Below are 24,787 nucleotides of genomic sequence, written 5' to 3'. Positions count from 1 at the left end.
ACCGACCATGCAGAGAACAGAGTTCCTTTACAGTAATATTCACAATTAATTAACACCTAGAAAAGTGACAGACAAAGCAGATAAATCTATCTGGAGATAAGTGTATTTGGAGATGGACTGGACGCAAGGAAAAGAGCTTCCACAGTGCAAAGAGACAGACTTGTCTTTCCCCCATTGTGAATAACGTGTTCAGGATTGTGCATCTGGGGTACTATGCATTTCTTCCCAGCTAACATGTGTCTGTGTGTTCTGGTGGCCCTAAGGTCATTTTCTCTTCCCATATTTGACATGGCTGTCACATCAGGAGGAATCATGAGACCCTGTAAGGTAATTGCTCTCTGAGGAGAGTGCCCTTGTGTGTTCAAAGTCTACCAATTAATTTTTAAAACAATGAGACAGCCTGTTTCAATGTAAATGAAAATATTCCTCGGATGCCAGCACATAAGAGGTCTGTAAGTATTCATCACTGCGATAGGGCAAGTTGAGGGTTTTTTTTTTTATAAGGAAATCTGTAATTTCCACTATTTGGCAAGTAACACATATGGGTACATGTGAGATGATGAAAAATCAGGTCTGGAATGGGAAAACTATTAAGATAAAAGGTTGCCTTTATGGTTTACACCAATCTTTTTCTGCAGTACCTGAAAGTCTGAAGACTACTTGTCTTGACAGCATTGGGAAAGACACTCCAGAAATAGTGCACCTGGAGAAACCATCTGTACTTGAGACCTTAGAAACAGTCCTATGGTCATGAGAGCACGCAAAAGCATACAGAAGGATCCTACCAAATTAAGCAGAGTTTTCTACTCCATGGCTACTATAATATGTGTAAAAGAAGGAAAAGAAATCATATCCATGGCAAAGAAAAGGAGTGATACTAAACCAGGTGGTGGTCAAATGATATTTTCTGGAGAGTTATATTAGAATTGTCTGGAGGAGGAAAAAGAGAAAACCAGCCAGTGCTAAGAATATAAGATATAGCTAGCAACCATGGCAACTCTAATATTTAACTACATAATCCAGGGTCATTATCTAGTAATAGCAATATAACAAGTGCTCAAAATAACCAGCCATCCCATCCCTTTCACCCAAACTTAGATACCCAAAACCATCTGTTATGGAAATACATGTGTGTTTCTGGAACATAAATTAAATTACATTCTATGACCTAAATGTGGTGTGTTCTCGCTTCCACACCCTTTTCTTTCTTTTCGATCATATCTCCCATTCCAGAGTGATTTTGTCCCTTGTACTACATATTTCTGGCATAAATGGGAAGAGTTTGAGTGAAGACAGCAAACAAAGCTATGATGATTTATATTAGAAAAAAAATCTACCCAATGTTACTTTAAATTCTTTCAATTTCTTGCTTCCTTTTGCTTGTCTTTTTCCTGAGTAACTTCTTTCCCCTTTGTCATTGCTTTGTCCTTTGATTTGCCCTTTTTTGAATCTGCAAACTCCCTTTCTCTCTCACGTTTCCCATTGTCCTGTGAAACGGTTGTTGTCTTCTCTCCCACTCCCAGCTTACTACATTCTCTTGCCATCTACACTGCATACAAGAGAAAGGGGCAAATAAGCTCTGTTCTTGCCCTGATGAAAAGCAACCCTTTTCATCTCACACCACTGCCTTTTTAGACTTTGGCCATACTTGATCCTCGCAGTGAGAGCCAAGTCAGGCTAAGCAGAATTAAAAGCCTTTGAAAAGTTGCAAAAGAGTAAATGTTTTTTGACTATTTTAGAACAATGGTATTCTACTTTCTATTTCTTAAAGATGTCTCCTTTAGAAATATTCCTGCATGCGTTACTTCATATAAAACAGGTTACACTAAACAATGAAGATTGGAACAAAAATTGTTTAAAGTAGAATGAATACTATTCCCTTTTTTTGTTTTACCAAAAAGCTCCAATACCTGTTTGAACATTTATATCAAGCTAACATTATTTCTTCCTCCTAGCCAACAAATCAAAAATATTTGCTCAATCCATTTTCTGCTCTTTTCCTGACAATCATTGTCTTCAGTATTCTGTGTGCACAGTGTGCTACCAGTAGGCACCACTTTTAATTCCACTGGTGAGCTGATCTCTGGAGAGGAAGTTCAGAGCACTGGCAGGGGCAGCAGCCAACAACAGCCCTTCTGCTTGCCTTTGGTAAAAATGAAGAACACGGCACAAATTGTTTGTTCCCATTACAAGGGATGAAACTCTGTCTTTGTCCATTTTATCAAAAGAATATTTAAAAGAAATAGACAATAGATATCAGGTGTATTAGGCAATTGTGAATCTTTATTTCCATGCATTCAAATTCAAATGTAGAAGAAGATAAAGACACCTGCAACTGGGGCAAATTTCAGAAAGCTGCAAACAACTCCATCTTTTCAATTTGATTGTAACTGCTTTTGAGGCTTTTAAAAGCTGTGCATCTCATCAGACTTTTTAGAAAAGTCAAAGCACCCTTCCTTTCTGAAAATGCAATATTCAACATGCATGTCACCCCCGCCATTTTAGTCCACTCTTCTCCTCTTCATTCAGCATATGCCACCCCAGAAACTTCCTTTAACTTTCCAACTGTAACAGTTGAGAATGTTTTTAGATATAAATCAGTGATCACTAGACCAAAACCCTCTAGTGTTTCTCACTTACTCCTTTACCTCCACACATACTCCCTTTCTATCTAATTTTATATAAAAATCAAAGTTAATGTGTTCAGGTTGTGTACGCTTACATGTGTGTAAAGGTATATGTGTCCTAATAACTTTTTAATCCACCTTCCAGTTTCAACCAAACTTCATGCGCTGAAGAGGTCGCAGTTAGTTTCCAGAATTTTTTGTAAAAACAGCCTGCTACAGAAAGGAAAGGCACCCTGAAGGGGAAAGGCAGTATTGCGAGACCTTCTCCAAAATACTACAAAATGGAGACTCTACCTGGAGGGAGGGGTCATAAATAGCTCCCCTCTGGAGAAAAAAAAGCTTCATTTGGCACTTGCAGCTTTTTAAACCTCAAAGTTCTGTTATTACCACAGTGCACCAACCTGTAGGAAATTAAGCATCTTCAGTCGCGGTGCTCATAGGACCACTTCTTCCGATAAAGGGATCTGGAAGGTGGTGGAAGGTGCTGCACTGATATTTGTCATGTTTAGGCATTTCACAGCTACATAGCATGTGAATATCTAGGCCACAAATACGCAATTAGAAGGCACCTAGGAATCATAATGATATATACCTATTTGTTGTGTTATTCAGCAACTCTTGTTTTAACGTGTTTACTGGGGCATGAAATCTTCTATCCACGGGACAGGTTCCGCAAAGGTGGCAGTGATGGAAGCTTCCTCACATTGTTCCACTATTGACATCCACTGGTGTCACGAAAGAAAACACCAGCCTGAAGCCCCTTAATTCATCCAGGATAACCGCTGCTGAGAGGCTGACTTCTGGGCTCAAAGGCTGATTAGGATAGCTTTGAGCTCAGGTAAAATATTTTGTGCATGCATCTGCCATTTCCAAGGAGTAAAATATTTCTAACTCAGATAGTACCACAGACACCATAGATAAATGAAAATATATTCAAACAGAATTTTTTTTCATTCTAGTAAATGCAAAAAAAAATACGTATGTGAGTCTAGTTTTCAAGAGCTCCAAGCTTACTCCATAAATGTACATAACTGATTCAGGGATGTCTTGGTACTAATAATGCATTTATATTAGTAGGCTCTAAAAATCAAATGATCTAAGGCTACCTTTTGAGTTTATACATCTAAAATTAAGCACTTACTTAAACAACTATTTAATAATTTATATTCAGCTTGGATTTTCAGAGAAGACAAATTTACATGGTTTCCACTGAATTCACTTGGTTGCTAAATACACATGTAAGCAGCTCACATTAGACAATCAAATTTGACAAATCATTGCAAAATTATTTGAATTAATTACCTTCTCTACATCTTTTTTAAATTATGTAAATTACTTTTCATTGGACAAGTTTAATTAGTGGTGAATCAAATGCAAACACTGAGAAAATGTAGTGTTACTTCTGGTTATTTTTCTTCTTTTTTAACTTTTGTGCCAGTCTGTCAACAACTGAGTGCCATGCAGGTCCTACAGTAGAAGGGGATTTGTAGTGGGAAACCCCAACTAGTTCCAACGCTTCAGGCAACAACTAACTGTGTTGTACCTGTAGCCATCAACCCCAATAAAGACAAGTCTCTCTTTCTTACCCTGCATAGTCTGGATTCAAGGAGATCTTTGGCTATCTTACTTGTAAGACTACAGGATTTCACTGCTCTCCCTCCTATCAGCTTGCCTCTGCAGCTGAAGACTCCCATGGATGCAAATTTGGCTGAACCACATGGTCAGCTGTGTGAAGATTGCTATGAGACCTTCTACTCAAAGCCCACCCTGCAACAGAACTCTGTCGACCCATGTTGCTATGTCACAAATACTTCTGTTCAAGCAGCATTTGGAAGAATGATGGTGTGGTCTTCATTTTCACAAGAAAGTCTCAGAGATTGACACTGAGGTAACTCTCCCTGAGGAAGGCAACGCTGCTTGAAGTCACCTTCGGTGTGAATGTAAAAATTAAAAAAGCATTTAAAGAGCAAGTTTGCTTAGCGGGAACTGTTATTCCTTGGGGTTGGTTGTCTGTTAAAAACTTCCACCACTCACCCTCTTTCCTCTCTCTGAATTTCTTTTTCAGGTTTCTTGTGGAAAGGGACCGAGAGTCACAGAGTGCACTTTGCCACATTCAAAGATGACAGAGGTATGAGTATAGGCCACAGACAAGGAAAAAAAGTCTCCAGCTTATGCACTTTGGATATGAACACCTAAGACGGCAATGTACATAGAGACAATGCACCTCACAGAAAAATGTCTACTAATATTGTCAAGTACTGTAAACCTGAGGACCTATTAACGTTCTTCATTAAAACCTGTAAAGTTAAATTGAAAATCAATCCCTAAAACTAAAAAAGGGACTTGCAGCAGCTGAGCGAGATGGTTATGTAACCTGGAGGCTGTCAATAAAGGTGTTAAGCGACATCTGTATAACTGAGGGCCCAGAGCTAGGACAACTCTGTCCCCTTAATGGTCCCAGTTGGTCCTATGGACCAATGGCCTAACTATTGTGCTGTACTGTGACCGTCAGGCAGAGGTATAAGGTCAGAAAATACCATGTGAAACCCTTGTGGTTAAAACAGGATTTTATGAAGAGAATATACAACAGTAAATACTTCAGGAAAGTTACTCACTTTCTTTCTTCCAGCAGAGCAATTTCTTTCTTGACCTCATGGTACTCTTCTGCTATTTTGCAGTGCTGTTTGTACACCTGCATAGATTCCTTAGAGTCATGACAAGGAGGCAGCGGCTTTAAGAAAAGAAGAACAATATATATATATACTGCTTTTGAATTAAATATTAGGAAAAAACATATTTTGAAATATACAATATTTATCTTAATTCCTGTGAGAATACTTAAAGATTTTTTTTTCACCTAACTGCAGGATATGGCCAAATATTCCTAGTGATAGCCTTTTACGGAAGGGAAAAAACCACTTCCCTGCATAAGAATAGGCATAACCTTTCAAACCTTGTAAGGATTTTCAGAACTTTTCTTGACAACTTTGCAAAGTATCCCTAAAGATTGTTCAAAGAAATATTTCTCCCTTAGCTTCCTCTTTTCCAGTTACAGTGATATAAGAATGCTAAAATTGATGCACTGGTCAGACCCATAAAATACATGAGCACGTTTCCACTGCAGAAGCTGCAGCACTGAGCAGAAGGGTAATTTGAGTGCAAACAAGCTCTTACTCTCCAATTCTGCAAGATGAAAAGAAAAGACATGGAAAGCTATTGACTAAACACTCTGGGTTTTCATAGATGCAATGCTTCTTCCAGCTTATTACTAAATGGGACAGGACCGTGAATTGGTACACCGGGGCTGATTCTGCTGGACTCAACAGGAATTTTACTGCTGACTCGAGTGCAACCGAGATTTCATGTTGGATTCTATCCCAGCAATGCCTCACGCTGTAAGTAGTTTGCTCAAAATCATACTCAGTTTCTCTGCATCTCTATTTCCTGTAGAAGAAGGGGACATACTTAGTTAGCAGAAATGTTATAAGAGTTAAATCAGCTATATTTGCAAAGCGTTTTAAATTTCCATGAGAGGTGCAGGTGGGATTGAGAGATGAAGGATGACAGCAACCAAAAAAAAAAAAAATCAGATAAAAAAAGAGACTGTGAAGGCAAAAGCACTGCACCTCTGAACCTAAATACCAACATTCTTGAAGTAAGATTTTAAATTTTTTTCAATGCATGCTGGAGGTAATAAATATGACAAATAAACCCACTCCGTCCTGTGACTCCTCATATGAATTTCAACCAAGACCTTGAAAACAAAGTTTGGTTAAATATCAGTGATTTTTGTTCCTTAAAAAGAATATGACTTAATTTAGGCTTCAGGCTTGACCGTCACATTTTGGCTATAATACTTTCAGGAAGTGTAGTATTTTTAAGTTATTAGCCATGAATCAATTGACTGTAAATGAACTCCAAATAGCATGCTTGAGCCACCTGTTTGAAGCAAAAGGAAGCACTTAAAATAGTTCCTTTACTGTCCAGTTAAGGAACATGCAATTGCCTTTCACAATATAAGTAAATAAGTTTTTAGTTCTTGTTGTACTACATTGCCTCTTCTCTGTAGTATAATATTCCTTCAATGACATTGTTAGGGAAAAAAAAGCACAGGTCTTCAGACTTTTCCTGTTTATGATCTTGTAAACCTTTGTTTCATCTAAACTGCAAATTTAAATTTTACTAAATGCATTCATTCAGAGACAAAGATAAAAAATATTTTTATCCAGGAGGCAGGGTAAATTAGCTTCAAATGTACCCTAATGCACAGATGTAACTCATGTATGGACCTTGCAAGTAGTTGTAGATGGTACATGGTTCCTCACCGAAATTTTAAAACTGACACGCGTTTTCCATGTTCTAAATGTAAAAATGCTGTTGCAGAATTGTTTCACGGCACATTGTTTTATTATCTCTGAGCTTGGAGAATTTGGGACCCCAGGGAAAGGGCTGTCCATTACTTGATGAATCTGGTCCCTAGGAAAGGGCTTTTAATTGCATTTCAATGGGGATGAGCAATAGCACCATTCATATAGCCACCCAAATAATAAGCATAAATTTAACAAGACAGAATATAGAAGTCTCAGCGCTCTAATCCAAGAATGCAAGGGTGAGCCAAAGTAGCATCTCTGGTATCTACCAGAGATCAGCAAACAACAAATGAGTCACAATAAAACCATTTTGAACAGTACCCAAGGGGAAAGTCCCCAAACAGTGATACTTCAAAAGAAAAAAATACTTGCTTTTGCTTCCAACTTAGTTTCCGCAAATCTAGCTGGTTTAAACCAGTTTAAAAATGAAAGCAGCATTCAGTTTCTATATTCCAGCTTCCCACTCAAAAGATATATATAGAGAGCTAAAAATTATCTAGCCATGCTGAGACTTAGTATCTAATTCCCACTTAGAACCAGTTGCTGACTTTCAAACCCCTTCCTAACATTGTTTCTTCAGTGTAATTTTTTCTTACATTGATATTTTATCACCCAAAATAAACTGACAGCAAAAGGTACAATCAATTGTCTAATATTCTGTTCGTATGATTCTTTTCAACCTTGCCTGATACTGTTAAGCACTATATCAACAACTTTTTTAAATTTTGAGTGTATCTTTACTTTAAAATGTAAATTTTATTGTATTTTTATACGACGAGATGACTGGACAATTGGGTTTGCTCTTTTGCAATGTTGAAATTTCTAAGTAAGGTTTTAGAGGTAGTACCTACAGTGTCCATGAGTAATTTCTGGCCAGTAGGACATGAAACAGGCTTATGTATTCATTATTTAACAAACACTCCTACTGCAATCACAAGAAAAAAATTGAGAGACACACTTCTGGTCTGTTCTTTGATGCCCACCAGAAAATGCAAGCCAACACAAAAGCACAGAGAAATTATTTTACCCATTCCTAACAGCCTACTTTTTTGACATAAACAAGAGCGCAAAGAATTAATGATACATCTGTTCCCACCAAGAGAAGTGCTTTCAGAAGATGGCAGGGCAAACTCCTGAAAAACAAATGTGGAAACAGAGGCAGAACTTGCTTGTTCCAAAGAGGTAAATCCAACTAGCTGGCAGACATTTACAATATTCACATATTTCCACAGAAAACAATAGCAGAATAGTAGCAGTTACTGGACTAGCCCATACTCATCTAAATGGGAATGGGAGGAACCTACAAAATCAGGGATTCCAGTCCCTTGTTATCAGAAGCAAATCCTGCAATGCACCAGCTTGCCCAGTTCTGTCTTAGAAAAATTGAAGCCCCCTGCCTCGGTTTTAAGAGTGGCCCAGAGCCTCAGCAAGGATTAGAAAGACTTTTGCCTTTTCCAGACTGGTTTTGTTGAAGACAGGTTTATATAGTCTTTTCTTGTGCCAGCACTACCTTTCATTCAAGCGGTGGTTCTTTGTCCCACCTGTTTTACCCCGGAGATGTACTTATAGAGGGCTGTCATATACTTTCCAAGACCGATGTCTCAGTTAGGCTGCATTCCTCTAATCCATCCGAGATGAAATTTCCATTTTTCCCAGCTTACCCAAGCAGTCTTTCTCTGCTCCCCATTCCACCTGGAATGACTTCTTTGAATGCCTGTGGCCAGGCCATGGGAATTGTGGCAGATGCTACCCTGATAGCCTTCCCGTGGCAGAGAAAAAGAACTGGAATTCCCAGCAGAAAGCACTTTTCATCCTGTTATTCTGCATATTGGTTTTTTGGTCCGAGTTGCTAGTTTACCCAGTTGACCAATTACAATAGGCCTTAATAAAGTTCATTTGTAGTATATATATTTTTCACTCAGAAGCCAACAGCCATCCTTTAATTTCTCCTTAGGACAGCCCGAGCTTGTTACTTTATGAAGTATCTTGCCTGTCCATAAATTAATATATATAAAAAGCATAGCTGCTACATAAGCAAAAAACACCCCTGCCAAAGAAAGTTATATTTAATGGCAACAGTTGCTACTTTTAATCCTGCTTATTTCAGGCTTCAGTGTCATCCACCCTCATTTTCCTGTACTGGCAAAATATGCCCACACAGCATCTCTGATTTTGCTCACAAAGCTAGCACAAAAGCTATAGCTTTCAGTCATACTGGTGGGGTCTATCCTACTATTCCAGATTTTCAACACGGTCTGATTTTTGCCTTGTATTTTTTTGAGTAACTCACTGAGGCATTGACAAACTTTCTACAGAAGCTAGCAAGCAGACACTAAATGTTCCTGGTATAGGCTATTCTGTAACTGCACATGTGTATGTACATCTTTACAAGACATATGCACTGTTTATTTAGATTTGTGTTTGGAATCCGGATACAAAAGATATTGGAAGATGATATGTGAAGGCAGTTCATGAAGAAATAGAGAGCCTGAGCAGTTCTGCCTGTTTTTTAAGACAGGTTGAAGGAGCTGTTCTAATTAAAATCTTTGCTGGGGGACACAAAAGGACAGTTTTCAGCATTATTTTTGCTTCACTCACACGACAAAGTGTGTTTTGCCTTGCCATATGAATATCAGCATTCCACAACCACAAAAGTTGTATAGTTGACAGTGCCACCCCAGTGTTCAAAAAGTTTAAAACAGTTTATTTTTTAATCCACCTTTGTTTGTTTGCATTTACTCTTTGGTTCTACTGCAAAAAAAGAGCAAAACTTTCTCCTGAAAAGGTTGAAGTTGAAATCAAAAACCGTATCACGCAGTTTTGCCACCTGAGCATGTGGACTCATCTAGAAGGCAATCTTTAGCACTGATCTAATTAAAGAGTGGTGTCTCGCTTTTCGTAAATTTGGTAAATTTCAGCTAAACTACTCTGGAAAACCAGAAGGTTCAGTGCCAATATTTTGCATGTGGCCCATGCTCATTATATGGCCTTGTGTACTCTTCCATAATGGAAGATGTCACATTATTCCACGCAAAAGTGATAGCTGCAGCTACTGTTTGTTGTGCATCTGGAACTCTTCAACCAGTTTCAGATCTCTAGTCTAGGATATATCTAGTCTAATCTACTTTTACTATGAAAGTAAGCAGTTCTCTTTCCTCCAAATAATTCAAGCTGACTGGATGGCAGCAGTTGAGAATTTTGCTCTCCTTTCCTGAGAGATTCTCCATTCTTTTCTTAGTATGATGCTCTGACTTTATAAACATCCAATGTCTTACATAATCTAATATAAGATCATAGTTATCACAGCAGCATTACAGAAGACTTATCAAGGTTGGAGGCAATCAAATCTAATTATAGAGTACCATGGCACTCTAGGAATTCTCTTGGAATTTAATACATACAAAAAAAAATACAGCATACCCTTTAAAAATATAGTATACTTTCAAACTTTCTAAAATAATTTGTATGTGTCTAACAAGAGTCTTGGCAGTCAGGAGAAGCAATAGTTCTGTTATTAAAGTTCCAGACTAAACAAGATTTCTGCTAAATATCACACACAACAAACTGTCCCTTTCATAATATTTTCATTACTTCTTTTGCATAGACATTTCCCACTAGAGCATGAAAAACTACCCCTTGACTTAACAAACTGATACTATAAATGGTTGGAGCCTTTTCTCTGTTGCACCAATTTTACGGTCATCTAACTCCATTGATCTCAACAGATTCGTAATACAAAATATGACATAAATTGCCTCTCAAGCTCACAATTTCATGAGCAGAGATGATAAGGGATTACAGAATACCCCGTGCATCCGTATGTGACTTGCGTTCTTCCCTCTTCAAGATCTAACTCCCAGCTGGAATAAAGACTTTGACAGAGAAGAGGGAGATGAATTGAGCAAGTCACAGGAAATGCTGGAACAGGACAGACAGCACACAGGGCATAGTAATGCGGGTACTTAACACTGGATACCTTCCTCTATATTCAGTGACCGAAACAACAAGGCCTTAGATGCTGATGTAGGTGTCTAAATATAGCAGAGCACCCGTAGTAGAGCGTCTGTCAGAGGGGCCACCACCCACTATGTGGCTAATCAAGGAAGCGCCTTCCAAGGCCCAGTCCAACTTTTACACCAGGCAAAGGTTAACGTTTCCCAATAACAAACTGACAAATGTCACAAGCCTACCCTCGCTGCACGACCCACCACCTTGCTCACACAAGGGCTGGGGGTGGGGGTGGTGGGGGAAAATGACACTGAAGCCAAAATAAGCAAGTGCTTTAGCATCATTCAAAGTGTGGCTCCTCAGTGGGAAGAGAGTAATTTCCAATTCTGCAAACAAAAGGAAACGAAAGCAAGAAGTTTGTCAATATGAGCTTTGTTTCGCTGGTAGCATATCAGGAACTTATTAACAGTTTTTTTAACAATAAAGCTGCAAAAGAGACCAGGCTTTTCCTGCATATAGCTTAAACTGCTCTGTTCTCATATGTAGGGCTTTTGTGTCTGGTTGACCGTAAATTAATTATTTCTTTGTTAAGTAAAAAAAAAAAAAAAACCAACCCAAAAGCAAATCTTTGTAAGAAAATAATTTTGTAATTCCAAGAACCAATTTGTAAGAAAATAATATCAATTCTCTAACCCAAAAGTATTTTCTTACAAATTGCTTCTTGGAATTTCTTCCTCTCAGAGTAGCACAAAAATGTAACATTCAGAAAGGTCTTTGGAAAAGACAACATTATTGGTCTGAACCTAGCTAGTAGATCAGAACACTAGACCGGTCATTTTTATTCTTCAGAAAGATGTAATTTTCAACTAGGGGTGTCCTCTAGTGAGAGCCCTCACAGAGAATTAGGTATTTGCAGTTACTCTCCTAGAAATCCCTTTTCTCCAGCCAATCTTACCTCTACCTCTGTCAAGTTGGTGCCGGTGCTTGGACAGCCAGGTTTATTACCCTGTCAGGAGCAGGCTGCACTGAACTTTGCCCTGCCATCGGACACCCGTGCCCAGGGAGTAGGTATGGTAGGATCGTGGTAGGAAAAGTGGGAACACTAGGTAATTCTGCTCAAACAGCCAAGTTGTCTGCCAGGGCCTAACATAGAAGGACGAGGGCTTGAAGCCTAAAACAGAGGTGCAAATTGCTTGGTACTCAGGCTGTGGTCTGCTGCCTGCATGCATAAAATTCTAAGGCTCTGATTTTCCAAGTCACTCAAATGAACTTACATAGCTTTCAAGCTGCTTTCAAAATCCAACCAAGATTGGATAATCTGGCCTTTATTTTTGTTTGTTTTGTTTTTAAAACAGGTTTCAAAATTTTCTGTTGTGCATTTGAAACCTAGAAAGTTTGTTTGGGTTTTGGTTTTTGTTTTGTTTTTTTTTTAAGTGCCTGTTATTATATAGCCACCTACCCTGCATTTATAGTTTGCTTCTTTAAATAAAATACAAATGCTTTTGACTGTATTTATGGCATGGCGATGAAAATCTTGTGGCTCTAGATGTGATATTTTTATTATGAAAATATGTACCAGCATTCTCACAAATTCAAGCATTTCAGGCTGCTATGCTGCAGTTGATTAAATGGTTCATTTACATGACACTTCATGTGTGCTGCTTTATACTAGCTAACTTTGGGGTAGAGAAAAGCATGGATGGAATGACAAGGGACACCACCATTCAGTACTTCTGGGGGTCCTGGTGAAGCCCATGTTGTAGTTTGCTTCTGTAATACAGGAGCTACCTGTTTCAAAGCTGGTCTGGTTACCTTAACAAAAATTGCAACCACATGCAACCACAGGGCTGACACACCCTTAGCAGTTTGCATTATAGCAATTTTAAAAAGTAATTAATAAGAAAATGTAACTAGGTAAATTACAACTTTGTTACAGTTATTTCTTCCCTGAAATTTTAAAGCAGTATAAACATAATGTAATTCCATTTAATAGTTACAACTTTAAGCTGTGATCCAGATCAACAGAAGCAAGGAAATTCGAGTTTTCATTGCTAAAGCTAAATGCCCTGTTACCTCTGCATCAGCTCAGAACCCTGTGTTGACTTAACTGCCTCTGGTTGAACATAAAGTCTCCTAAATATAAATATGCACATAAGCTTGAAAAGCCAAAGGATGAAGCACTACCACTAACTTTATACTTTTGAGTAGTTGAGTCAGCCAGATAGTCCTCATAAGTTATCGTTTCAACCACCTCTGTATTACCAAAAAAGTTTCTGAAGGATAATAAAAAGAATATTATCTGAATCAAAGCCTTTGACTGTTTCTTTGAATTTGTTATCCTACTGAGATCACGAGAGTAAAGGAACGTTCTCTTGAAAAAAAAGTCAGCTACTTAACAGACTAAGAGGGTGTACTTAGTGGAATTGCTCTAGTGCCTACTTAAAAAACTTTTGCTGAAGGGCTATTATTTATCCAGCAGACTTGAATGCTTCCAGAGGAGCAATTTCAGTCTATCATGAAATTACACATTTAGAGTACATTATAGTTCCAGAAATGGGTCATAAAAGTCCTAATAAAAAAAATCATCACTTGGCCTGTAAAGTACCTACATCTAACACTAGTAATTTTGGTTTTTATGTACCAACAGCAGTAACGATAATCATACTCGCTGTTTTAGAGCAATCTTCACCCACTGATCTCAATGCTCTTTTAAAAAAGGTAAAGTTTATTAACGTCATTTCAGAGATGAGCAGAGGGATGAAGCAGCTCCTCCAGGATCACAGCGTGTCTCTGACAGAGCTGGAAACAGCACGCAGGTTCTTTACTTCTGATTCAGTGCTTCAGCCACAAAACAATATTGCTTTTCTCAGATTGAATTCTTCTGAGGGAAAAAACCATCGGTTGCCTTTGCCGCACTAGAAGGTCAGTGGAATAAAGAGGCCAACCTGCTAGCTTGTTCCTTTCAGCCCAAATCCTAAGCTGATATCCGTTTCTTTAATCTTTCCTCCTTATGCCTGAGGAACCTGCCCCTATTCTCAGGATCTGACAGACAGAGCAAGAAGAGCCTCTGCCAACCCCCATTCCTTCCTCAGTCATCCTTTTGATGACAGCAGCAGGAGAGAGAAGTCAGTCCTTTAAGTCAGCAGCCCTCCAGTGTCGTCTCACTAGCTGGTGGGGACAGGAAGGGTGACATCATTGGACAGCACGGTCTGCTAATGCCTTTCTCAATTTACACTCAGGAAACAACTGCCTTCATATTGAAATATCAGAGGAAGTCTAAATGCTCTTGGGAAACAGATGATCTGAAGTAGTTTACAAAAGCCAACAAACACTCCAGAACCGCTACAGAGGAAAGGGAAATAATCCCTGGATACAGAACTGGCTCTGTGCCTGGTGATCCATGGAGTTGCCATCAACTGCCGTCTGATTGTCCCATACACCGGGGCTCCGTTGTGATACGCTGACAAATCAGACCGGCCACAAAAGGATTCACCACTTTTATCCCCTGCTGTCTGCAGGCACCTGCTAGGGCAACCGATAGGGTTGCTGGCTCTGCAGCATGAATGAGGGCAACGTTGAGGAGGCTCTCATCACTCCTGGTTACTGGCTTTAGTTACCCAAGATCGGAGATAAGATTGCACTACAAAATATACCTTTGCGTTGCCTTGGAATGCTTCAGAGAAAGCTGATCATACCAGTCCTAGCACAGCCTGTAGGCATGAGACTATAATACCTGGCTCATTCCTTCTCTCATCAAAACCACAAGAACTCTCTTCATTGCAGTGCAGCAGTATGTGCTGTGTTTTGCAGAGGAATTGTAAAAAAAAATAAATAAAAATTTAAAAGCAGGTGAGATTGTTAAAATAGTCGTTTCCCCGCAAATGGATTAAAAATGTCAAATCAGTTTTTCTGCAGATCTTGAAAAGACAATCTTTTCTTCTATGGAAATATACGGTCTTATTAAATGTTAATAATAAATAAACTTTCACCTTAGTGCATCAACCAGATTTTTTTTATCAAAACAAATCTAGGAATGTGAAGTAGAACTGTAGTAAAAAAAAAAAGTTTACCTGCAGCTGCTGATCTAGTTCTGGAAATGCCAAAGGGAAATTTTCAGAGGAAGCATCATCTAAAAGGTAAACGCGGTGTTAAAAGTCAGTGTCTACCAAAAAGGGCATTTTAAATGGTCTGTTTTAATGCAGTTCTACATTATATATATATATTCACAATAATATCGGGATCCTGCAAATACCTCCGCATCTGCTTATTTTTCTACCCCTGAGATACCTTAATAGGCTCCTTGAAAATACTAGCGGTTGGCAGTAAGAAAATGTTTAGGTGCTGGAAAGACAGAAAGCCTATTTTATACTGCAGTGATTAAGAAGCAAAGCCAATTAGAGCAGTAGAACAAGTGATAATTTAATAACAAAAATAAATCCAAATAATCTTTCTTCCTGAGCTCTCCATTACACCCCAAAGCAAAGAACCTACCAAGGATAGCATCCTTGCTACCAAAGAGTTCACTGCTTGAATGAAGGGAAAGGTATCTTCCCCATCACAATACAATGACTTATCAGGGCTAAACCAACAATAATAGAAACCTTTTCTCCCACCACCCAAAGGCAACCACAAGAACATGCAAACCAGCCTGGCAACCCTGGAACTGGAAAACTCTTGACCTACACAGATGTGATTAGAATGGGGAGGCACCACAGATTTCTCCATACTGCAAAGAAATGTCTTTACGCTAACCTGTAGATAACAATCCTTATGGGCTAGAGTTAGTTCATTCATGACAAGAAGCCAAACTGTGTTTTTATTTATTTCTTTATTTTTAGCACAGGCTTCCAGCAAAGGTGGGACAGGCTGTGCCAGTTAAGTCAGTGCTGCGATGTGGACACCTGCCCACTAGTAGCTGGACTGAGATCAGAAATATGAATCATACTTAGTAGCGTCACAGCCAGCCACTGCAATATTTCTTTCTCAGTGACTTTCACACTATCAGTTTTGCATGGGATTGTGACGACTGTTTATGTATCTTGCTGCAGGTTACGGGAGGTGAAGAGAAGGTTACTATCAGCTAGCTTACAGAGTCTGTTATTTGTAACGTGTCAAAATTAAACACAGACGGCTCTCATGGAAGAAAATTGCCAACATAGGTCAGATCCTGCAAACTGCCGTATGCCGGCAGACTTGTGCGCTACCACAAAACCCCAAGGAGATTAAGAGGACCATATATCAAAGCAGGATTCTGAATATTCATAAAGAGCACAGATGAGGATTTAAATGGCCAAATATGTCATCTCTTTATCCTGCCCTCAGTGGCCATACAGCAAAGTAGGTTAGGGGGAACAAGTAAAATAAGTCACTTTATCCCATGAAGAATAAACACACTGGTTAACATACAGTCAGAGCCTTTAATGAACATAGCTAGAGCTGGGCGCCTCTAGGAAGGGATGCCCAGAGAAGAAAGAAAGGAAAAAAAAAGAGATACAGAGGGCAAAAGCAAATGCTTTTGAACTTCCTCAGGAAACAAGGTTCAGTTCTATATTTTCACGGGGTAGGGGTCTTGCTAGTATTAACAGTCATACCCTGCCCCCCCAACTCCTTAATTTTTCACACCATGTCCCAAACATGTCCATTCTGGAAAATACTTTAATTGCTTTAACTGTATTGAATTGTATCATGCTGATATGCAAGTGTTTACCTTTAATTTGCTGTTGCTTTCTTGTACAATATTTAAAAATAGGCTAATATTCTAAAAGAAGAAAGATGAATCATATGGCAAGGCTAAAAGGAAGGACGGAATAGGACTCAGTCTGACTAGGGGTCCAGCTGCTCTACAAATATTTGGCTGAATAGCTGTTAAATATTCTGACAGAGATATTGGACGAGAGTCATGGACAGCAGTTAAGCTGCTATTTGTTTTGACAATTCCAGCAGTACAATCTTTTGGTACAGTAGCTTTAAGGAGGGACCTTGAACAATTTTAACTTAAGAAAAACAAAGAAAAAACCGCAAGAATTTTAAAGAAACATCAGTCAATAATCATCGGATATTAATAAGACAACAAAATTAATGCAGTGTCAGATTATTAGAAAATATATTGGACTATCTTCAGAAAAGAACCAGAAAAAAAAATTTGGGAATACTTTAAAAAGGATGGAATAGAGAGAGAAATTACTATAGAGGAAATCCTTTCAATAAACAGATGTTCCCTGCTTATTTTTTGAACTCCACTGACTGAGTCAATGGTACTAAAAATAGAACATATTGGTATCCTAACCATTATGGCATACCATAGTACATTTTATAATGGGCCTGCCCTAGCATCTATTCAACAGCTGCTAGGGGTTTTTTTAGTTATGATAGTTTAAGACTTGTTTCAATCACCATCTGATGTGCAGAACATCATCAAGAAAGGCTGGGGACTTCAGTGGCTTGAAAATTTTCTGAGTTCCTAATTCTCTAAGGCTCCTCTGAAATTTTCAGCTGAAGTATTTAGCTTACAAAGATTAACAGAAATCTTCACAGCTAACTGCAAGCTTGTTTTCCACAAAAAGAACAACAAACAACTTCCCCTACAGCTTCCAGGGAAATAAATTACTGCATCAGGTCAGCCTGCATTTCACTGTTGTCAAAGTAACAACCACAACAATAACAACAAAAACCGCTTGGTAAAACTAAACACGTTTAGATTTCACACAAGGGGAAAGCAAATGACAGCAGCCATTCACCTCCTAAAACTTTTTTGAGGATGTTTTCAGAAAGTCAAGAGGAAAGACATAAACTCTTGCATTTTCTTCCAAAATAATCACTGTTGCCCTCACAAGCTTGAACACTGGGTGTTGTGCAGGAGATCAGACAAAATCACATTGGCTTCTAGCCTTAAAAATCTATGACTCTGAAAACTGGAAACAGTGAAAATGTCTGAAGTGTCAAAGAAAACACTCTGAAGATCAAAACACTCTCATAACTATCTCCTTACCTGTTTGTATTTGTTCTTTTCTGTTCTACATCTCCTAAACTAGACAATAGAATTCAGAAATATCTCTTTTTCTCTGTTTCTCAATTTATTATCAATCTTTAAGGAGTACCTAGACTGTTACAAAGAATCACTGATATAATCAAAGACTCCCTTTATAATAAAGTTAGTGGCTTTTCTGTACCACAAAACCCTGAAAATAACTAGGCTGATTCTTCACCAGACACGAACAGCATCCCACCCCTGTCGTCACTGTTTTACTGCTCCCTTCCCCGTCACTCGTAAAGAAAAAGGATTCGTAATTCAAGCTGGTTGTTGAAAACATATTTTGTTTAAAAATAAAAATATAAACAAAACCAGAGACTGCAACTTGCCGCATCTGAAAATGAGTCAAGATTCTGGACAAAAGAAAATAAGAAAGGAGGAAAAACATACACGCGAATATTATGGCCATCCCAGCAAACTCAACAGCGCTAACCTGTGATGTGAAAGAGTCAGACCGGGGACTTCGCCACAGTCACCAAAGTTAAAGTATCTGATGCACAATTTCTAAATGAGTAGCACTTCCTGATTCCCCATAGTTGCCGAAACTAATTTTGAAGGTCTATATTTAAAAGTGCACTAAAGGTAAAGACCTGTTCTCTGATTACAAGATGAACTCTCTGCACACACAGCTGATGGTTTTTTAACCAAAGACTCGGCTCATGTGTAGGGAGTAGTTTGACTTTCATGTTCGTTTCATCAAGTTCCTACATTTGCTGTGCTTGTTGCTGAAAACAACAGCAGGACCTGGACAGACTGGAGAGCTGGGCGGAGAGGAACCTGATGAAGTTCAACAAGGGCAAGTGTCGAGTGCTGCACCTGGGGAGGTTGAACCCCATGCACCGGTACAGGCTGGGGGCTGACCTGCTGGGAAGCAGCTCTGCTGAGAGGGACCTGGGAGTCCTGGTAGACGACAAGCTGACCATGAGCCAGCAGTGTGCCCTTGTTGCCAAGAAGGCCAATGGTATCCTGGGGTGTATTAAGAGGAGTGTGGCCAGCAGGTCGAGGGAGGTTATCCTCCCCCTCTGCTCTGCCCTGGTGAGACCCCACCTGGAGTACTGTGTCCAGCTCTGGGCTCCCCAGTTCAAGAAAGATGAGGAACTCCTAGAAAGAGTCGAGAGGAGAGCAACTAGGATGATAAAGGGACTGGAGCACCTCCCCTACGAGGAAAGGCTGAGAGAGTTGGGCTTGTTCAGCCTGAAGAAGAGAAGACTGAGAGGGGACCTTATCAACACATACAAATATCTTAAGGGCGGAAGTCGCGAGGATGGAAGCAGTCTGTTTGCAGTGGTGTCCAGCGACAGGACTAGGGCAATGGGTGCAAACTGGAACATAAGAGGTTTCAGTTGAATATGAGGAAAAACTTCTTTACTCTAAGGGTGACAGAGCACTGGGACAAGCTGCCCAGGGGGGTTGTGGAGTCTCCTTCTCTGGAGATATTCAAAGCCCGCCTGGATGAAGTCCTGTGTAGAATGCTCTAGGAGAGCCTGCTTCAGCGGGGGGGTTGGACTAGATGATCTCCCGAGGTCCCTTCCAACCCTTGCCATTCTGTGATTCTGTGATTCTGTGAAAACTGTGGTTATAACAGGGAGCATCTGAGGGAGGGTCTCCAGGGAAATCACTTTCCTCCTTTTGCTTTCCATTCAGTCGGGCTGAGACAAAGCACCCTTCTATGCCAGAGCCAGCCATGCCTACAGCAAAACTAACAACATAACGGAGGAAGAAGCTCCCTAGGCACCCTGCTCAGCCAGCGCACCTTTGTGCCAAAATGGCGTGGTGGGCAGTGTTGTGTACAGGCAGCGAGGCGAAGCTGCTCAGCCTTCACTGTCCAGGTGAGCTCTCACCTCTCTGCTGATAGCACAAACGTGTGGTACAGAGACCCATAGGATCCATCTGATTTAGAAGGCTGAACTGTATTAAGACTGATTGCCCTCATACTTACTCCTTTTCAGTGCTGTCCTGATGCATTCAGTCCCCTGATATATGCTGACGTTGCACCGTTGAGATGAATCATGCTTTCAGGAAAGCTTCACTTACTTAATCACATCCTGGCCTTCTGGAGACTCCAAAAGCCCAGACCTCCATCATGTAGATAAATGAGTGAAATCCCTCACACGAGCACAATCCCTCACACTTCGCTGTCTGACTGACACAATGTCTGGAAAAATGAAGCGTAACACCTCAGTCCCTTCCTACGTGACTGCTCCATTTAGCTGGACTTGTGGGCTATGGTCAATAGTTAATGAATAAATACTTTAAGAACAACCTCTGATTTACTTGCAGTATAAACTCACAAATTAGTTTCTCTAGGATCTTCACAAAGATAGACAGAAATAGAACATAAAAATTTAAACGTGTTGAAAGGACATTAAGGTTGCTAAATCAAGCACTCAAAATTTAGGAAATGCCAATCACAGCTCTGCTTCCTTGAGTAACTGAGTTATGATCCAGTCTTTAATTATACACTCAGGTACTATTTTTTTCTCCTACATGCGTGGGCAAGTGTATTCAGATCTCTTCCTCCTAAATTAAAGAATTAAATTGGTAACGTAAGTAGGCTGTTATCCTGTAAGTGGATCAGCCCTTACACAGTGTTGTGGTTTAACCCAGCAGGCAGCAAAACACCACCCAGCCGCTCGCCCACTCCCCCACAGTAGGATGGGGGAGAGAATTGGAAAAAAAGGTAAAACTTGTGGGTTGAAATAAAGACAGTTTAAAAGAGCGCACACCAGCAAAGCAAAGCAAGGAATTCATTCACCACTTCCCATGGGCAGGCGGGTGCTCAGCCATCCCCAGGACAGCAGGGCTCCATCACACGTAATGGTGACTTGGGCAGACAAACGCCATCACTCCCAATGTCCCCCCCTTCCTTCTTCTTCCCCCAGCTTTATATGCTGAGCATGGTGTCATATGGTGTGCGATATTCTTGTCCCCCCCCGCCCCAGCCCCCTTGCTGGTGGGGTGGGGTGAGGAGCAGCAAAGGCCTTGACTCTGTGTGAGCCCTGCTCAGCGACAGCTAAAACATCCCTGTGTTATCAGCACTGTTTTCCACACAAATCCAAAACATAGCCCCATACTAGCTACTATGAAGAAAAATAACTCTATCCCAGCCAAAACCAGCACACATGGGAAAATTGCTCAAACTCAACTGCAAGCACTGCGACTCGCAGCAGGACAACACTGGCAAACTGTGTATTGGGGTCCAGTCTTGGGCCCTAGGAGGGCAGTGAGATCCAGCAGCTCCAACCTTGGTTACTGACAGACAAGCATAGACTCATTGAATTTGTCCTGGAAGGCTGTGTGGCTAAGTGACTGCAACTTGGCACTGTTGTGTGAAGCTCCCAGGCTTCTATTCACAGCCCTGCCTGACGTGACCTTACGCAACCTCGCAGTTACCTCATTGGTAAAATAGTGGGGAATGGTCACTGCCTGACCCAGGAATAGGCTATGAAGGCTTGCTCAATAATAAGAGTTGTGGACCTCCCCAAAATAGCAACAGCCCATAACAGAAGAGATAAGAGCAAAGCCCTCCTACTCCATATACCTTCAGCTAAGCCTAAAGCATCCTCCAATGAACGCACAGCCTCTGTCGCTTTGAGGGTATCTATCTCACCTAAGTTCCTGTCTAACTTCCCAAAGACTGAGCCATCAAGCCACTTGTAGGTTGCGTGTTGTTTTAGGAAACTAGCTTTGTAAATTTTAGCCATAGTTTTTAGCAATCCCCATTGGTTTTCAACCAATACGTTATCTGCTGGAAAGCCTCTGTTGCCATTACAGCCAAAATAAGGACGGAGTAGGGATTTGAAGGTTGCTATTGAAAAAGCAACCATTGCAAAAGAGTCTTGCATGATCAACTATACAAGCAAAAAAATTCTTCATGATCAGTAGGATAAAAGGTATAAAGAGGAGTAAAGTAAGTCATTTGTTATGCTTGTAAAAATATTACCCTGTGCCACTGTCTGCCAGTTTCATTAGAAGATGAATATTTTGCTTTTTTTATCAGTGATTTTTTCTGGAGAGTGCTATCAGAGGCCAACTAATTTAAAACAAAAGAAATTAGTAAAAATTTCAAAACCAGTCTTTTATCACCACATGCTACTAGCAGAACTTTTCAGCTAAATTCATGTTTTTATTCTAGGAGGGAAGGTGAAGAAATGTTTACCTATAAACCTTCCCTTAGAACTATTACAGAAAGCAAATCCACTTGTCTAAACTCAATCAAGTTCCTGTTATAATCTTTCTATCTTAATATGCTCAGTGAGTAAGAGCTAGCGATATAAATTAGGACATATTGAATTTCATTGGTTCAATGAAATTGATGTTGATAAACTACAACAAACTTTCTATTTGGGAACACTTGTTTAAATTTTGGAACACCATATTCAGTTTAACTTACATGAATTTCCAAGTGATACAAGATACATTGAGATAATACGTTTCAAATTCACTAATTTAAAATGGCACCTTAGGTCAAACTGGTGCAATATGGTGTGCAGACACACCCTGGGAAACCTATGTTTGATGGCAGCTTAGTGAACTTGAGTAAAAGAGCCAAACATAGATATCTATATATACAGGAATAAGAGATACACAATAAAACTCTCTTCTCATATAGCACCCGCTGATGGGCTGCTCCTGAGACTTTTAAGGAACCGGTTAGCCTACCTTCACATTAAAAATACTGCACAAAGCTGGCCAGGATTTCAGTCATCAGGTGTTGACCGACAAATAATGTAACACAATTAAATTATTTCTTGCACACTCAGGATAAGCCAGCTCCGCTCCTGTAGGTCAGTTAACACAAAGTAATCTCTTCTCATGAGTCGAGAGCAGTTTCTCCTTTCGCTGCTCCTCACACCCAGTGCTTGGTTACAATCCTAGCCAGTGAGATAATCACCACCCAGAAGAAACATTCCATTTCCCCTTTTTATATCTAGTTATGCTGCCAGTTCCTCCTAGTAAGCAGTTGTACAGCCCCCGGAAGGAGAACGCAGCCTTACTTGGTGAAAACTGTCACTGTGCCTTTCAAGTGAGGTAAAATTTAAGGAAAAGCATAAGTTGGACAGATTCCCCTAGAAGTATGTAAGCCTCACCTCGTGCTTTACTATCACACTTACAGCAAGTAACTCCTGTTTGAACTGAAAGCAAACATCCTTGGCAAGGAGATAAAAATATTAAAGAAATATAAAAAAAAAAAAGGAGGAAAAAACCTCACCCAAGTATACAATACCTGAAAGTCTATCTGTTAAACGTTTTTGCAGCTCATCTTAAAAAAAAAAAATGTTACACACTTATATGTACTCTCTTGATTCAACTACGATTTGCTGGAAATTTTCAAACCTGATAAAAGTTTCTTTCCTTTGCTTTCTTTAAATATAACAAACATAATAACCACCTTCAGGCTTACCACTAAGAGCAAGAGTGGAATTCCTGTGACGTGGTAAAACAGTACACTGGTTTAGACCTCCTGGTAGCCCCCAAGGGGATGTCATGCAGAGGAGACCACAGCACTCACTTTACTGGTTGCTATTTATTTTTATCAGTACTCACAGAGATTCTGGATTGCATACTGCAGGAACACTTGTGTATATACAATAGAGGACTCAAAATTATGGAGAAGTTTAACAAAGTGTAGCAGAAAAATATTACCTTTCTGTAACTGAGCTCCTTTCTCTAAATGTTAAGAGAGAGGCTGGAATTATTAGCAGGATAGAAAAGTAAAAAATAAAATATGATGCAATGTTAAGGAAGTTAGGCTTCCTGCCTTTCATGTCCTCTTCTTCCAAGCTATTCACAACCTTGTCATTTCCTACTGCCGTCTCTCGTCCCAAACCACCCTACCCTCTTTGATTTTCCCATGGTCTCAGCTTTCCCTGACTTGTTTTCAGTGTCTCACATAAGCATTCTTTTTCCATGATTTGTAAGAGCACTGCCCTTTTTTTTACATCTTTCTCCAAGACCTATCTTTGCCATAATTCCTGTAAGAAATTTACCATGGTACTGTATCCTGAGAGATGAGAATGATTCATTATTACTTTTTGTAATAAAAATGTAATTACCAGATTATTTTCATTTATGGAAAAGGGCACATAGATACCACATGTGCTTCTTTATATTCCTTGTCCCGATCTTTCTGTGTCACTCATCTTTATGAGCTGAAAGTTATGTGCAATAATACATGAAAATATTTGGTTTTAAATTCCCTTGCATAGGGGATGAGATTCTATTTCAGGCTTGTAGCTGCAAATTAATATTACACAGCAATTATCTAGGAAAGATAATGTATATTCTAAAATATTTTTAAAATGAGAAAATTGTGTTCAGGCTGAGACTCTATTCCCACAAAGCTCAGGAAGCGGCCTCACACATAACCCTGCAATGCATACCATCCCATAAAGCACTCATCAGCACTGGGTTTCAGTTATTGTTATCAGAGAGCCTTGTATTTCATGCCGTAAACACATTTCAACCCTGGCTCCAGGCACTCACCTTTAGCAACAGCACAGCCAACTTTTTTTGGGATGCTTCCCAGCTTCCGATTTACTTTATTTCATTCGGACTTCTACTGTTTGGCAACAGGTCTCTAGACCTTAATAATATTTAAGACACAAAATAGTAATATTCACCTATTCCAAAGGCCAAAGGGTCCATGTATGTACAGGGTATGTTCAGAGAAATTAATGCTCAGTCAGCAGTAGCTGGCAGGATAAACGTCAATGAAATTTCTGCTGCTTTCTCGGGGAACGTGCCACGTGGAGCATCCGTTTCCCAAAACCTTTCACCAACCTGGGCACGTGCAGCACTTTCCAACCTTC

At 39.7% G+C, this 24,787-nt stretch overlaps 1 protein-coding gene across 1 annotated transcript in view; it reads right to left on the bottom strand.

Annotated features, from left to right (window-relative positions):
• MAP3K7CL (MAP3K7 C-terminal like) overlaps window positions 1–24,787 on the bottom strand; it is a 28,878-nt gene that overhangs the window by 3,295 nt on the left and 796 nt on the right. Inside the window, exons 3-4 of the mRNA XM_009640960.2 lie at window positions 15,016–15,074; window positions 5,243–5,358 (exon numbers count right to left, since the gene is read on the bottom strand). Coding sequence (XP_009639255.1) covers window positions 5,243–5,358; window positions 15,016–15,074 — 175 coding nt within the window. The remainder of the gene's footprint in view (window positions 1–5,242; window positions 5,359–15,015; window positions 15,075–24,787) is intronic.

This window comes from Egretta garzetta, unplaced genomic scaffold (assembly GCF_000687185.1).
Source record: "Egretta garzetta isolate BGI_Z169 unplaced genomic scaffold, ASM68718v1 scaffold45, whole genome shotgun sequence".
NCBI lineage: Eukaryota > Metazoa > Chordata > Aves > Pelecaniformes > Ardeidae > Egretta > Egretta garzetta.
The sequence above is the reverse complement of the archived record's forward strand: the minus strand, read 5'-3'. Positions and strand labels throughout refer to the sequence as shown.